We start from the raw sequence: 16,669 nt of genomic DNA, 5'->3' as shown, positions 1-16,669 counted from the left end.
GACATAATTTTTTTAAATTTACTCCACAAACAAAGTGTTTGTTGTGTTAACAAAACCATAACTTAATTAAGTTAAAATTTCTGCTACGATTAACAAACTTGTTTAAACTTTAAAAAAACTTACAACAATCTTTATAAAAAACACCTGGCTAAAATCATAAAAAAAACTTATTGAAAAAACAATAAAACTTTTAAAATAGTTTTCAACTATAGTGCACAATTTAGCAATAAGTAATATTGAAACTTAAACAAGAAAACTGTCTTTAAACTTGTACAAACTATTAAATCTTAATATGAGTACATTCACTTTTTTTCATTAACATTAATTGTTACTTTAAACTTAAAAAAATATATGTAAAACTTGACTTAAAAAAAAGAAACTATACAACAAACAAAATGTTTTTAAAAATTTTTACTTTATTACTTGTAGTATACAAAAGTTAGTAATTTTCAAAGAAAGTTTTGATATTCAAGTAAAAAGTCTTTACATATTATTATACAAAGATTTTAGGTTGAACTTTAGCAAAAATTGTTAACAAATTTTTTTTAACTTATCAAAGGAAGAGATCTATTAAATATTATGTGGAACATGTATCCGCGATTCAAAAAAAAAAGTTTTCTTTTGTCAGAAAACCAAAATATATTTTTCTTTTTATGCTTTAAGTTGTATTGCGTAAGAAACTTGCATTTGAAAAAAAAAAAATTCTCAATAGTTTTGAGATGCAGCAGCTGTTGATAAAAGTTCATATTTAGTCGATTAAATATTACACAAGCTTAGTCTTCTACTACTAATTTTCTTATAACCATTGTTGAAATAGAGAACTTCTAAATACAATGTCATCTTAGTTTGTTTACACCGTCAGTACTTTTCTTTAAAACATTGAGCCAATTTAAAAAAAATTCGTTAGACTGAACGAACTATACAAGCTTTACCTTAAAGTTTTAACAATCAGCAAGTTTGTTTTAAAAAGCAAATAGTATGATATTTTATTTACATACTTAAATATTTCTGTATCATATGTATAGTTTATTGCGAAAGTTCGAATTTACAAAGAAACGAACACATTTTTTTTAAACAACAACATATTCTTTAATCGTATGCTGTAGGTTCGAATTAAATTGCACTTTGATGAACATTAATACAAAAGTTTTAACTTTTTCGGAATGATGCCAAAAAGAAAAAGAAAAGTGTTACTGCTGTTGTAATTTACGCAGCGTATAAGCAAAAATAAAGTCAAATAATTAGCTGTCTTAGGAAATTGTTTATAAAACTACTTTTTTTTGAACGAAAAAAATAAAGTCGCTTAAAATATTTGGTCCTGGGACCTAGTGCACAAAAAAACCTTTCGGTTATCTTGGGTACCTTGGGTTATCTTGGGTACACTTGGGTACCTTTTAACGTCTTGTTCAGGACAGTGTGCCAGTAAACAACAATAATACGATCAAAAAACTTGGGTAAAACCTTTCGCATATCAAGTCATACACCAAAAAAATTTAATGTCATGTCAAAGACAAGTTTTCTGGAGCCTGAGTCACCCCTAAAATAAAGAAAAATAAGCAAAGTTATTATTTTTATTGTTTATGTTGTTTAATATTCAGTTTATTTATTTTTTTACATACTTTTTCATATTTCAATAAGTTTGTTGTGCTTTCTTACAAAGTTTTTAGGTGTTATAAATAATCTACAGTTGAAATGTACTTAGAAAGAGACTTAAACAGTTTAAAATTAAAATATTGTTATAATTTTATTACCAGTTTATAATTGCTAAAAGTATGATTGTAAAATAAGAATTTATTTATTTCCATAATAATTTTAATTTAAAATGCTAGTGGACGGCAAACTGCAACCCAAAGGCCGAATGCGGCTATCAAAAGAAAATTAGTAGCTCGTGAAGTACTTCTCAGCTAAATACATACTTTTTTTTTATAAAGTGAGGTTCACTAAAAAGATTTTTAAGAAAATTGAGCTGTGAATAATAAAACGGCTGCCGGCTGACCCCTGATCTTAAGTAAAATAAAACAATTATAAAAATAATCCTTTATAAAGTATGAAACTGTATAATAACCGACACCGAGTATTTAAATAGAATTTATTTTAACAAAGGACTAAAAAAAAAATACTTTTTACTGTTACTAACTATTAGTTTTAACTGAGTCCTTTTGTTGATGTGACGGAAATCTCCCAATATTTGCTGAGTCAGCATAAAAAACTATAAAAAATTTTATGTTTCAATTAGTTTTCAATATGTTTGGGTAAGGTGGTTAACGGTATAAATAAAGTAATTTTGGGTAAGGTGGGTTAAGGGTATAAATGTTAAAATAAATTAAAAAAAAAAGATGATTCAGCAAATATAAGGGGAATTCCGTCACATCAACATTAGGACCCGTTTTAACTTATACTTAAAAGAATTAATGATAAAAACTTAAAATTATAAAACTAATATTTAAAACTAGCTTAGAAAATGGTTATTGTAAAACTACTTGATATAAAAATTTTAACAGTCTAGTCTTATAAACGCGCTTTAAGAATATGTAGTTTAAAAGGGTTTTCAGCTTGCATAAAAGTTTAAAAATTATACTCCTTGTAGTTACTGGCACACTCATGAGATTGTTATCAAAATGTTGGTTAGTCGTAGGATTTTTTTAGTTTATCTGCTAAAACAAGCATAATACTTTGGACGAAGATAAGTTTTGATTAAAATATTTTTATAAAGATCTATAGAATTATCGGTAAAAAGTTTTTTTTTGTAATAAATACTAACATAAAAAAAAAATATAAATGCTTAATCTTAACATAAAGATAAACTTGTTTGTTCATTTGAAAAATAGTTCTTAAATAGACAGAGATGTTATGTAGGGGAATTTATAAATTTTAAAATAAAAAATAATTTCAATATGGTCTGGAAATTCTTTAAGCCTTAAATTTTAGATACCATCTGATTCAATGTAGCCATTAATATGTATTAGACTGTATTAACAACAACTCTCTAAAGAATTGACCTTTTTTTATTCCATTGAAAATTTAAGTATACTGCATTACTTTTACTGAAAACACTTTTTTTATAGTTTGATCTTTTTTATATAGTTTTTACTAAGTTACAATATGCTTTTTACAGATTTAAAAAATTCAATATAGTTTTTGAGATATAGCCGGTCAAAGTTGGAGGCATTAATAGGTTTCTTATGGGTGGCGCAAACTAAAACAACAAAAATAGACTATTTCACTAAAAATGTATGTTCTCCTACCTTTTTTTGAGATAACTTACTAAAATTTTCAGGAAATGTACATTGCAGAATTAAGAAAATTCTGTTGGAACAAAATTTAAAAAAGTTAAAATGTTATAACAAAAAAACAAAAAGAAATTCTTAGTTAATTTTTATATAAAACTATCATTATGTTACTGCTAAATTATTTTTTACACTTTGTTTAAAAAGTACTTTTTGTCCTGCTTTTTTGATGAATTTTTAACACTTTTTAGAATTTTTTGATAAACTTTGATATTGTTTACAGACTTAAACTTTAATAAACTATAATGAAAATAGTTGTCTGTGGAGGAGGAATTTCTGGATTGGCATCAGCTTATTATGCTAGCAGATTGATTCCTAGTGTTACTAAAAAAAACTATGAAATTATTTTACTTGAAAAAGAGGATAATGTAGGAGGCTGGATGAAGACAAGTGAAAACCAAGGTTTGTCCTGTTAACTATCTTCAGGGTTCCCACTTCCCTATAAATCTCTATAAATTTGCAGTATTCTCAAGAATCCCTATAAATCCCTAGAAAAATTGTAAAAATCTCTAGAAATCACTATTTATGCCTTGGTAATTGAATTTTGAATGCCAAAACAGTAACACTGTATGGTGAAAAAACACATAATTGTTTTTTTTTAAATCAAAATCTTTGCGATCTCAGCACAAAACTGTCACTTTATTGCGCCACATAGCAGATTATTTTTTTCCTTTTTTATTTCAAAAACAATTTATCTAAAATTTGTTGATTTAACTAAAATTAGAGCTGAAAAACCCTCAAACTTTTGTAAATTTCTTATTAATACTGTGTTTATAAACAGTTAATGAAATATTTTGTTTTATGTACCTTAAATATATGTTGGCAATATTTAAAATTAAATGTTTTTTTTAATATTTCCATATAAGTTTGCTATATTTTATGGATTTCCCTATAGATTTTTTAAATTTTAGTCGGAACCTTGTATCTTCTACCAGTTAAAGAAAGGTAACCTTTTGTAAGCATAAATTGTGAAGTTATATATTTACAGTACTGTTTATTTAGTGATATAAAAATAAAGCTTAAGTATACACCAAAATAATAGTTCAAACTTTGAAATTTTTGTTTTGTGTAGTAGATAATCTGTTTTACCTGTTCTAATAATAAAAATTATTCTTAAGGTTTGGTAGTATCTGCAGTAGCATGGAATAGTAAAACTTGAAATACTTTGAGAAAAGTAGAGTGATTTTGAACATATTGACATTTTGTTTACCTCAAATATTTAATGTACACACTTCTTTTAACTATACTATACTTATAGTTTCAACAATGCCAGAAGTAAATAATTCTGAGTACTAAATAAGTGTTTATTTTTAATTTTTTAAAGTGGTGAGATAAAGCTCTACAAATTAAGATTAACTTGAAAAAAACAGTAAACCCTTTTAGTTTAGTAACTACATATTTAAAATTTTGAAATTGTAATTTCAAGAAGCACTTGACACTAAGCACAAAGTAGATAAGTAGTAAAAAATGTAAATGATAATGCTATCCGGTAAGTTATTTTGTAAATGGTCAGTAGAATTTCTTATTATTTAAAGGAGATAGTTAAAGTTGAGTATTTTTAACTAAATTTCCATTTTTTATTTATTTATTGTTTGTATCTGTATTTTAAATATTCCTAAAACTAAATGATCTACATACTAGTTTTAAAACCACTTGGTGATTAATTAATTCAATTTTTCCTGTTTTGCAAAAGAACAAACTTTTTTACATGTAAAGTATTGTAAGTGTTACAGTTTTTTACATTTAGTTTAAAAACTTGAATTTTTTTATTATCCACATGACATTTACCACTAACAAATAGTAAATAATAATTTAAGGCCATAGACTATGTAAAGTCTTAGTTTTCATTTTACAAAAAATTATCTTGATTTTACTTTAAAGCTTGGTATATAAAATACAAAAAACTTTTTATAGAGTATTAATTTTTAACTAGCTTTTAGGATACAGTCAGTTTTGTGAAATTTTTTTGTATACAAATGTGTATAAAGAAAAACACTGTAACTATTTTTAAATTTTCTAACTTGATTTTTAAATATATTATAAGTTATAAAATTTTACTCAACAAATATCCAACAAGTATTGTAAACTACAAATTTTACAGATTTGACTGAGAAAATTTTGAAAAAAATTGCTTTAAAACTGTAAATAAAGATAAATTTAAACTAAAATAATCTTATATAAATGTTCAAGTGCTTTTGGTTAGGTGCAAAGTTTGTACAGAGCATTACTTTTCATGGATAATACAAAAGTGACCAATTACTGTTTTAATTTGTTTCTGCTGTGAAATGCTTTTTTTTAATATGCAGTATATCAATTATTCTTTGAATTTAAAAACAGTCAAAAGCAACTGCAAGCTTGTTGATAATTTCAAACCAAGCTTAACTTGTAAAAGTAATATTTTTACACTCTACGGTCAATAAAACTTTTAATAATTAAAATATTTGATTTTTAACAAAAATATATATTATTTTTAATAAAAATGTCATTTTATGTTATGTAAGAAGTAAAAGTTATCTTAAAGCTGTAAGTTTTTATATAAAAAAGATATTTAACAGGCTTCAATACAGTTTTATTTTGTTTTACTTTTCAGTACTATAATGTGCTAGTTTGTATACATGTAATTTTAGTTTTATATATGAGTTGCTTTGATAAATTAACTATTCTGAAAGGTTCAATTAATGAATGGGGGCCACATAGTGTCCGATTTTCAGGAAAATCTGCAACATTGCAAGAAAGAAACACTCTTCAGTTAATTAATGAACTTGGACTGGATGATGTTGTTCTACCTGTAGGTTAATTTATTAAAAATTAGTTTTTTACTTTTTTAATTACAATCAAATAAGTTATGCACTAAAGTACTTAAAAAATACTCAGTTTAATTTGCATGTTTTAAGAACAGTAATTAAAGCCTTAAAAAAGAAAATATGTTTTCTCATAAATATACGTTACATATGTAATTAATAAAGTGAATGAATTATACTAATTAAGTAGCTAATATAGTATGTAATTTGCAGTTTTTTAAAACAGGTTTACCAAAAAACTTAAAAATCTTGAAAAACCTGGAAAATCCTGAAATTTTAAACAAATTTTACAAATTTAATAGTGAAGTTTCAATTTGACACAAAAAATTATATTGTATAGATAACATTTTTTGTAGTCATCAAGGTTTGAAAAAAACAATTAAAGAATTTTTAAGATCTCTTTTCAATGTTGTTATACTGTTTAACACAGTTTTTTACCTTTAAACTTAATTTAAAGCTAAAAATAGACCCTAGAGCGTGTAATTTTAAAAAACCTGGAAGAAGTTTTGAAAGCCTGGAGAAAATTTGCCTAAAACATGTTAAAAGTATAAGTTTTATTTACAGACTAGTTTAGGTTTGCAACAAGTTTGTCTCTGTAAATTAAATTTCAATATATGATTAAGGTAGATGATAATTTTTTTTTTGAAGTTTTACACTTTAAACCTGTATTGTTGGTAGTTTCTAAATTGATACAATGTTTTTATTTTCATAACTACTCAATCGCACTAGATTTGAAGTCACTTAAAGCGGTTGGTTTAATATAAGAATGCTGTGATTAACGAGTTAGATGCTTTGTACCAGTGTTTCAATCACGTTAATTTCAGGGACGTGAATAATTAAAGTTATGAATTACAGGTCACGGGAGATAGTGTGGCAGCTAAAAATCGGTTGATCTACGCGAATGAAGAGCTTCACAAGCTCCCCGCTTCAATTGTTTCAGCCAGCCTTCCACATTCTCTTCACAGGACTCCTCTGCTCATGTCATTTTTAGCATCAAAATTGAAAAAGGTTATTTGCTGTCTAGAATGATTGTTTTATCGTAGTTGTTATTTAAAGTTTTAGTGTAAGAAACTGTGCTTTTCAATAGAATTTTTCTTCTGATTTAGTAGTTTTAAAACGTTTTTATAAAACAGACCATTTTTTGATGTGAAATAATAATAAATACATTTAATGAGTAATTTTATTTACTCTTAGAATAAAACAAAGAAATAAGTTTTCTTTGAAGGTTTTTATTGCAACTTTGTTTTACTAAAACACTTTAAGAAGTACTAATTTTTACATTAGATGTTTTAAATTCACAAGTAACGTTTTTTTGTTATTGTATAAAGATAAGACTGAAAGTTTAAAGAAGATTGCTTGAAAAATGTAGGAGGAGATATATTTTAAACAAAATAGTCTTCTTTCGCTGTTTTAGTTTTTCCTTCCCATAGAGAACCTATTATGCGGCTTAACTTTGACTGGTCATATCTCAAAAAATAATTCGAACTTTTTAAAACCATAAAAAGCATCTTGAAGCTTAGAAAAAATATTATAAAATAAGATCAACTTGTAAAAAGCAAGGCTTACCCCCCTATGGCCTTAACTGACACAAAGTAACTGAAAAATTTATTATTTATTAAGATTATTTTATATTTTTAAGATTTCAAAATACTTACATACCTTTTAACTCAGATTTTTTATCAAATTGCTGTTTAAACTGCAATTAATAAATTATTTTTTTTTACAATAAAATTTGCAACTAACAACGCTTCTCTATAATTAACTAACACAGTTCTAAAGAGTTTTAAAAAATATATGTACTTCCCAAAAACAGTAAAGGATAAATTGTTGTTTTTATTAAATATAAATTTACAGATTAGAAAACACTAGTATTGGTAAAAAAATACAATGATATGAATATTAATAATTCATAGTATCAATTTACAAACATTAATTTTTAAATGTTAACTTTTGTAATAGAAAATATTTTGCAATAGTTATATCATATAACTGATGGTTTTTAAAACGATTATCTAAATTTTAGATATAATCTATATAAAATTCAAATTTAAAATTATGCTAAATTAGATTATCGATAAAATAGTTGTAAGTAAACGAAACATTTTTTCAATAATGCTAGTTGTATTTTATTTTAATTACATAAAATTAGGGCCAAAGTAAGACAAAATTGAATACTTGTACACTAAAATTGGAGAATATTTATTAAATATATTTTTACTACTTTTTTGACACTAACTGTTCTATGTTTGTTTAGATAACTATCATTTGTATATAACCAGGTCCAAATTTCTACAGTTAAATTCAGTCAATTAGTTATTAGCTGTAAAAAACAAAGTCTTTTTTAAAAGGGACTATTAGGACATTTCATTTAAAAGAATGTATTGCTTATACAATATTTATATATAAACTTGCAATTTTTTATAAATACATTGATTATAATTAAAATATTTTAAATCATACTTTAATATATATATATATTATTTACCAATTGAAAGATAATTATTTCCTGAATTACTGAAAATAAGAATGAAAAAAAAAACTTTTCCATAAACTACTTTAAGTAACTACTTGTTTCATTAATTTTTGTTTTTTCAAACTATTGAGAGATGACTCTGACTTATTATTTCAACAAAAATAGAAAATAAAGTGCATAAATGCACTAAAACACAAAATATCTTCTTGTAAAAGTGTTTTAACTTACTTTTGTTATATGTAGTAGGGTGCTTAGTTTTACAGCTACTTCTGATTTTCCAACAGATTTTTTTTTACGTTTCGGAAATATTAAAAAAACAACCAGTGTAAAATTTTAGATGATTTGAAGAAACTTTCACCTTGGCTCCAAGTCCTTCCATTTTTCTTAAAATAACCCTACTGCAAAATGTATGGGATCGAAAAAGTGCGACCTTGGAGTTTTAAACTGATTTTTTTTTACATATGGTTAATTAAATTATCACAAAAGCACATTGTGAACAATTTAAAACGATTCAAAAAAAGTTTTATTGTGAAATTTCTTGATTTTATGCAATTTGTATAATTTTTGTAAGTTTTCTTGAATTTACAATTTAATTTATTTTAAAATTAAGCACTTTAAATTCTAACCAATGTTTTTTAAGTTTTTTAATGACGAATATGTAAATAACTTCATTACTGAATTATGATGCTTTATTATAATTTTTATTATTTGCTACGTACGCATGTAAGCATCCTGATTTATTTAATAAATTCTTTACTTTTTGCAGCCACCATCAGACAGTGAAACGGTTCACGATGTAATAGCGTCTAAATTTTCAACGAGGCTGGCCGACTTGTACGCGAGCAGCTTTTGCAGGGGCGTGTTTGCTGCCGATTCCAGTGAACTGAGCATGAAAGCGGCGTTTCCAGCTCTTTGGAAGTATTTCTACCGCAAACCCAAGGTTGGTTTTTTAATTACGAAAATAAATAAAGAATTATAGTAAATTTTTATAAACAGTTTAAGCAACAAAATATAGCTAGATACTTTTTTGTTAAAAAACAATCTCCTTTAAAACTTTTCTTTAAGTAATTTTTGTTGCTAAAGTTTCTAAAGATTACACGTGCACGGTTATCTGCAATTTGAGTTTGCATTTTCTGAGTTAGCAATTTTGTGTTCAAAATGTTTTTTTATACTTCAGAATGTTAAAAGACTTTTACCGGAACTGACAAAAATAATATTTTAAACAAAGTATATGATACTTAATAAAGAAAAAAATCCGTAAAAGATAATGAACACACAATGTTTAAATTTAAAATATGTTTTTTATTCTTTGTTTGAATATCAATATGTCCAAATTTAGTACTCCATGGTTATAAAATAAACTATAAAAAAACAACAACAAAAAATAATTACTTAGAATTAGGTGTTATTCAAAACATGTCTGTAAGTTTAGCTTGTTTTTTCGTCTTGTAAAGGTTCTAGTGTTCTTATTTAACGGTTTTTTCATAAATAAAGAATTTTTACTTTGTTAAAGCACTAATGAGAGTATTTAAAATTATAAGTAATATTGAAAAAGTAATATCACCAAATAAGCAAACCAATTATACGAAGTCTAATTTATAATGGCTGTATTCTAATATGTATAAAGGACCCAAAATTTTGCTATATTTGCAATGCTGGTTGAGTTTAAACTTTTGGGCTTTGATCAAAATGTTAACTGAAACGGCAGATTACTGTAGTTGGCATGAATTATTTTTGCTTCGTTGAAAATTTGTTAAATAAAACCTAAAGAATATTATTATATATGTTCCAATATTTGTTTTTATGCCCTTTAGTAAAACTGTTTTTACCTAAATAATTAAATAGTCTACAACACGGTTTCCCAATGTGGGCCATAAGCTGCAAAGGGGGGGGGGGGGAGGATGTAAGTAGTGAAGGGGCTTGGAAACTAAACTAAAAGTTGGATAATCTGGAATTGATGAGGAAAAAGATAAAACAGTTTTTAGGTATTTTTTGAGAAATCATGCCCGAGTTGGCCATATGTTTTATTTTAGCTTTTTTTTAAATTTTTTAAAGGGGGGCTTATGTAAAAAGTTCGTGCAAACTGTGGGCTACAACTTTATATCAACTTAAATTTAGAGGATAACATTATTATTTATCGAGTCTTCACAGAACTATATTTTTAGTGATTATCTGTGCACACTTGTTTTCAAAGCTTGAGATCTAATCGTCTAAAGTACTTTGTCATTTTATCTATTTATTAATTATTTTAAAATAAATAAATATAGTTATCTTATTTGAATGAGATTTGTTTGACAATTGTAAATCTCTCATAGATAACTATAAGAGTAAAACATTGTAAAGTTTATAATAATTTACCATTGTATAAAATTTGTAAACACTTTAAAGATAATACATTCAGGACACTCTGTTGGACTTTGAGTCGAGGCACGACTTCAGCGGAGTTTCGGAGTTGAAAAAGTCAACAATGGAGAACGAATTGGTGAAAAAGGCGATGAACGAGAACTGGAGAATGTGGTCTTGTAAAACAGGGTTGCAAGATTTCACGCGATTGCTGTCTGATAAAATTTGCGACAAAGTTGAAGTAGCCAAAAACACTTCTGTCGAGTCCATCGCGAGGGAAGATAACGGAAAAATGAGAGTTTCTTTAAAAGAAAGTTTGTTTTTATATATAGTATTGTTAATACATAATAATGTATTTAGACAACAGTGTTTTACATTAAAGTATTAGTTATTGATGATGTTTTTTAATTAAATATCCAACCGTAACAAGCTTTTTTAATTACAAAAGTTTTGTAAAGTTTTTTACTTTTGAAAACTAGCAACGTTTTTCTGTGCAATGTTTTAAATTGCAAAATCACTTTAAAAATAAATTCTGATCAAAAAAACGCGTTAAATAAAATAAAAAAATAACTGTACTAGGTTATTTTTGTACAGGAGCATTGTTTTTTCAATAGTCTACTTTATTTTAAAACGAATTAAGGCCATAAGGGAGAGGTAATATTTTAGAACTTTTTTTTATTTTGTAGAGTTTAAACTAAACTAAAAGTTGTTTTTAAAAAAACTTTAAATTCAAACTAAATTTTAAGATATAGACAGTTGAATTCGGAGAGTACAAAAGGTTTCTAAAAGGAGAAGAAACTAAAACTATTAATAAATTGAAATAATTTAAATGTACCTTTTTATACATTTTTTAAGATGATTACCTTAAATGTTAACTAAGATTTTATTTATTTATGTAGTGATATTATGTTATTTCTATTCATAACAAACAGTCTTGATCGTTGTAGATTTGTTTCTAAATTAGTCCAATACCTGAATATACTTTTTATTAATATAATTTTCTACTCCTACATTTATCTCTTTTTGTATTTATTAATATAAAAAACATATATTGATGAACTTAAAGTACTTAAAGTACTTTCCAAATTGTTTATCGTTGTCATGTATATACTTACTTGAAATAAATAGTATTATTTGCGGTTATTAGAGCTTGTATATAAAAAAAAGTTATAAGTTCAGTTTTGATCAGAGTTTTTGATGAGTGTTCGATGGTCTCAAGTATTTTTTGTTATTTTTAAAACAAAACTAATGTTACAGTCATTTTTTAGCTGTTTTTACTTTTTTTTTTGTAAACAAAAAATCATTACCTAGCCAAATAACTGGTTTTAAGGTAAACATATTTTTTTGTTACAATAAAGAGGTTGCACCTTTACTTGTGATACTTTTATTATCAAATATTTTAGAATAAAATAATGTCTTTTCATAAAAATAAACTTTTTTTATCAAAACAAATTCCCAACGTCTAAACAGGTGATACTGAAATCTCATTGGACAACGTGGACCACGTGATAAGCGCGCTGCCTTCCCACGACCTGACTCGAGTCTTGCAGGCCGGTGACGACACTGACTTGCGCAAACTGTCCAATTGGCTGTCCGAGATCCATTTTGTGGACGTCGCCGTCGTCCACGTTGAGTTCGACGGTCCCGCTGAAAAAAACCTGCCGTCTCTGGGCTTCGGACATCTGGTGCCCAAAACCGAAACGTCGAACCTGCTGGGAGTCATATACGACTCTTGCCTCTTCCCTGAGCAAAACAGGTACAAATATTGTTTTTGAAACATAATGCCAAAGCAAGTATTATACAACAGTTTTAGTTCAATTGAACACTAGATTAAGCAACAGACCTATGTTTAGTAAGTGATGGTTTTTAAAGTTAGTTTGTTAGTATATGACATTTAGTTGATGTTGTTTAGGAACTAATGATATATGGATTAAGTAAAATATTGATCCAAGTGGTAAACAAAGTGAGTAAAATATGAAGTATAAAAACAATTCCAAAAGTTTTAATATGGAAGTTAATGACCCCAAAATCATACAAGAAAAAATAAGGAACTTTTAACAGGGTTGCCAAAGCACTTGGAATCTTAGGAAAACCTGGTATTTGACATTATATGCAAAAAAAAACCTGGAAAAGCCTAGAATTTGAGAAATTTTGGTGAAAAAAAAAAGAAATTTTGAACAAAATCACTAAAATACCTGGAACTTTTAAGTATTTTTTGCGTAAAGTGATGAAATTTGGATTGGACACAACATCTATCATAAAAATTTTTTTTGTATCATTTGAAATTTTATTATAAACATAAAATTTAAAGTAGCTTAACAGTATTTTACTGATGTTATAATACTCTACAAGATAGTTATTTAGCTTAAACTTAAATTTAGTAATATAATACTAAAAGTAGACTAAAAAACTTGTTCCTAAAAAAACCTGGAAGAAATTCTGAACAACTTGAATTTTTTTTTAAACTTTGACATCATGTTTAAGTAAAAAATGTTCAAGAAATACAAACTTGACTAATTTATGTTTAAAAAAACGTTTAGGAACGAAGAAGAAGAATGAACTAAGTTGATTTTAATGAGAAAAAAATCCATCAGATTACCTTTAAATTAAAAAATGTAATTAATATTAAGTCTTTTTCTTACACATACTCTTGCAAAAAATAGTTAAGCTTTACTTTTTAAACTTCCTTTATATTTTAAAAGAATATTTAAGCATATCATAAAACTCTTAACAAACTGAAGCTGATTTTCTGTTATAGGATCAACAGAATTTAGTCTATAAGGTATTCACAGTTTCACATTGGTAGAAATTGATTTGCTGATCTTCTCACAACAAATTTAACGTGGTAAAAGTAAAAAATAATGATCCTAAGTGGTAGAATCAATTTGAAATTTATCAAGTGAAAAAGTACTCCAAAAGTTTATAATAGTAAGATTTCCGATCTTAAAATCGAACAAGTGAAAATAATTAGGTTTTAAAGTAAACCGTAAAAAATATTATTTTTAGTTTTATGTGAGTCTTAAACTTAAAAAATACTAAATTAAACTGTAGAGAATTGTTAAACTGAAATTAGAAAAATAATGAATAAAAATAAATCAAAGTCCTAATTAATTTTAAAAAGTTAAAGTTAGGTCCTTTTCTTACACAAGTACTAGCGAAAAAGAGTTCAGGTCTACTTTTCAAATCCCTTTAATTTTTACAAGAATATTTAAACATTTTATAAAACTCTATTTCTATGCTGAAGGTGAGTTTTAGTTGAAGGTTCAACAAAATGTAGTCTAGGGAGTGATCGCAGTTTTATGAAAATGAACAATTTACTTTTTAGTTGATACGCCGATTGAATAATCAAGTTGTACAAACTAAACAATTTCTTTGAATGATTGGTAGAAGTTAACTTGCTGATCTTATCTTAACAATTATAACGAAATTGCTTTCAGCATAAGTTTGAGCTCAACAACAGATCGAGTTTATTTGTTTGGTTGGGTGAAAAAATGGCCCGAAAGTTCGAACGAGTAAAAATAATGTTCCCGGGGTCATAATTTTCACTTGATCATGATAACTTATAAAAAAGATTTTAATATAAATAAAGTTAAGCTCATAACTTTTTGTAAAGTACTTTCTTTTATTGCTTGTAATATTGAAAAACATATACTTGAACATTAAAAACAGTTTAATCTATTTTTCTTTAACAAAGTAAGTATTAAATTAATTTAATTTTATAAACTTGTTGTATTATAGTTATCATTACAAATTGCTTCAATGTCTTTAGATACCATACTAAACTAGAACCATAGAAAATGAACTAAAAGATGTGCGTGAAAATTGTTTCAAGCATGGAAACTAAGTTAATAAGTTATTTTTCTTACTTTAAAAGCCACTTTCTAACATTTACTTTTTTTTTTGTTTAAAAAAAAATGGGTTAGGTATTATTTTTTAATAGAAAGGTTATAAACTAGTTACTAACATAACTTATTTCAAAACACACGCTTACAATAAAAATGATTTTTACCTTCACAGAACCAGCGGGGAAGAAACCACCCGCCTCACTTGCATGATGGGCGGCACTTGGTTCCCCCAAATACTCGGGAATCCCCACGATTTGTCACGTGACGCGGTGGAGCAGATGGCCGTGGAGGGCGTGAAGCAGCAGTTGGGGATAAGCAGCGACCCCGTGAGAGTTGACAGCATGATATGCCACAAGTGCATACCCACTTACAGGTTGGTTCTTCATTACAGTGTTGTGCTGTATTGTCAACTAGATTTATTTTAAAATTAAAAAAAAACTTATGTTTATTTTTTCATATCACGAACAAAATTGTCTACTTGGTAAATTTGAGACTGAAAAGGTTTGTGCTAATAGTTATTAATTTTGTTAGGGTCAGTAAGCTGTTTTGTAAGTACAATTAGTTCTTTTAGTTTTTTATGGAATTTTTTGTTGTGCTTCCTTTCTAAAGTAGAAGATTAAGTAATTTGTTACGCACACCGAATAAACTTATATTATGTTGAAATTTTCAGACATTTATAAATTTTAGAATTATTATTTTTCAAATACTATTAAAATAAATGTTGAGAATTTACTACACCATAGATTTGCTAAAGTTTATTAGAATAGTTCAATGTAAAATTAAATAAGATAACCAGTGTTATTATAACAATGACACTATAATAGTTTTGCTTATAGTAAATGTTGTCTCAAAAATGTTCACAACAGATCTCAGCACACGGACTTGGTGAATAAAATGGAATATTTTATCAAACGAAAAAATATACCGCTGAGTTTAATCGGAAACTCGTACTGGGGTGTTAGCATAACTGACTGCATTTACAATGCTAGGTCGGCTGTTACTAAATTACTATTACCTAAAAAGTAATAAAAAAAACAAGTGATTTGCTACATATTATTTTGATCTACTAGACTGCTGACGCGATCTTTTTTCATAGACAAAGAAAGATTAACGTAGATTTAATAAATAGTTTATTTTTATAGACAAATTATTTTTTTACTTTTAATCATTATTTGTGCTGTATTTCTCGCATAACTGAATTTTATTTGATTTAAAATTACCTTAGTAACTTTTGATTTTAAACTTCTTTTTTTTAATTTACTTTTTTGATATGCATATATTTATTTATTAAAACACATTGTTTACAAGTATTGTCTTAAATTGTTTAATCTCTAATTTTATCAGCACTTATAATCAATAATATTAACGTAAAACATGAAATGATGCTTGAAAAAAATCAGTCAATAGAAAAAAAAAGAAAAAAAATTAACTTAACAAGAGAAAAAACTAAGTGTTATAGCAAAAAGTATTTTTGACTTAAAATGAAATTGTATAGCTCAGGAGTTGGCAGGTATTTGGTGGTCGCGAGCAGACATGTTAAAAAGCTCTGCTTTGTTTACTCGAGCGTGAAATTACTAACTTAAAACAAACCAAAGTTTATACGCTTCATTGCTGAATTACCATAGTAATTGTTAGCATTTTAACAAGTCTGGTCGCGAGCTATATTTAAAAAACAAAAATCTACGCGGGCCGCAGTTGTAGTTTTAGCAACAAGACCTTTTTTCTACTCTTCATTACAGACCCCGGAATATCTAGAGTAATTTAGTTCATTTCTTTCTGGTATAGCAGACCGCATCTCATTTAAAATAAAAACATGCAAGTAGTTTGCCGACCCCTGATATAGATAATGTAAAATGAACTTATAAACGTGGAATTGTTAAACTCATCGACGAAATCGGCCACTTTTTAGGTTAGAAAAAC

At 26.4% G+C, this 16,669-nt stretch overlaps 1 protein-coding gene across 1 annotated transcript; it reads left to right on the top strand.

Annotated features, from left to right (window-relative positions):
• Positions 1 to 3,119: 3,119 nt before the first annotated feature.
• LOC145835710 (protoporphyrinogen oxidase-like) lies at positions 3,120 to 15,969 on the top strand. The gene is made up of 9 exons (XM_082943413.1): positions 3,120 to 3,231; positions 3,511 to 3,689; positions 5,957 to 6,075; positions 6,944 to 7,096; positions 9,328 to 9,501; positions 10,963 to 11,218; positions 12,375 to 12,660; positions 14,922 to 15,122; positions 15,616 to 15,969. The coding sequence occupies exons 2-9, from the start codon at positions 3,533 to 3,535 to the stop codon at positions 15,773 to 15,775; spliced, it is 1,506 nt and encodes a 501-aa protein (XP_082799539.1). The 5' UTR covers positions 3,120 to 3,231; positions 3,511 to 3,532; the 3' UTR covers positions 15,776 to 15,969.
• The last annotated feature ends 700 nt before the right edge of the window (positions 15,970 to 16,669 follow it).

This window comes from Thalia democratica, chromosome 5 (assembly GCF_965202585.1).
Source record: "Thalia democratica chromosome 5, ktThaDemo2.hap1.1, whole genome shotgun sequence".
In the NCBI taxonomy this organism is placed as follows: domain Eukaryota; kingdom Metazoa; phylum Chordata; class Thaliacea; order Salpida; family Salpidae; genus Thalia; species Thalia democratica.
This window is presented reverse-complemented; position numbering and strand designations above follow the sequence as displayed.

What these genes read in the sequence shown, in the direction of transcription:
- LOC145835710 (XM_082943413.1), top strand. Translation starts at nt 3,533, where the DNA reads ATGAAAATAGTTGTCTGTGGAGGAGGAATTTCTGGATTGGCATCAGCT. An exon ending in TGGATGATGTTGTTCTACCT is followed by an intron (nt 6,076 to 6,943) that starts GTAGGTTAATTT and finishes TATGAATTACAG; the next exon opens with GTCACGGGAGATAGTGTGGC. An exon ending in ATTTCTACCGCAAACCCAAG is followed by an intron (nt 9,502 to 10,962) that starts GTTGGTTTTTTA and finishes TAATACATTCAG; the next exon opens with GACACTCTGTTGGACTTTGA.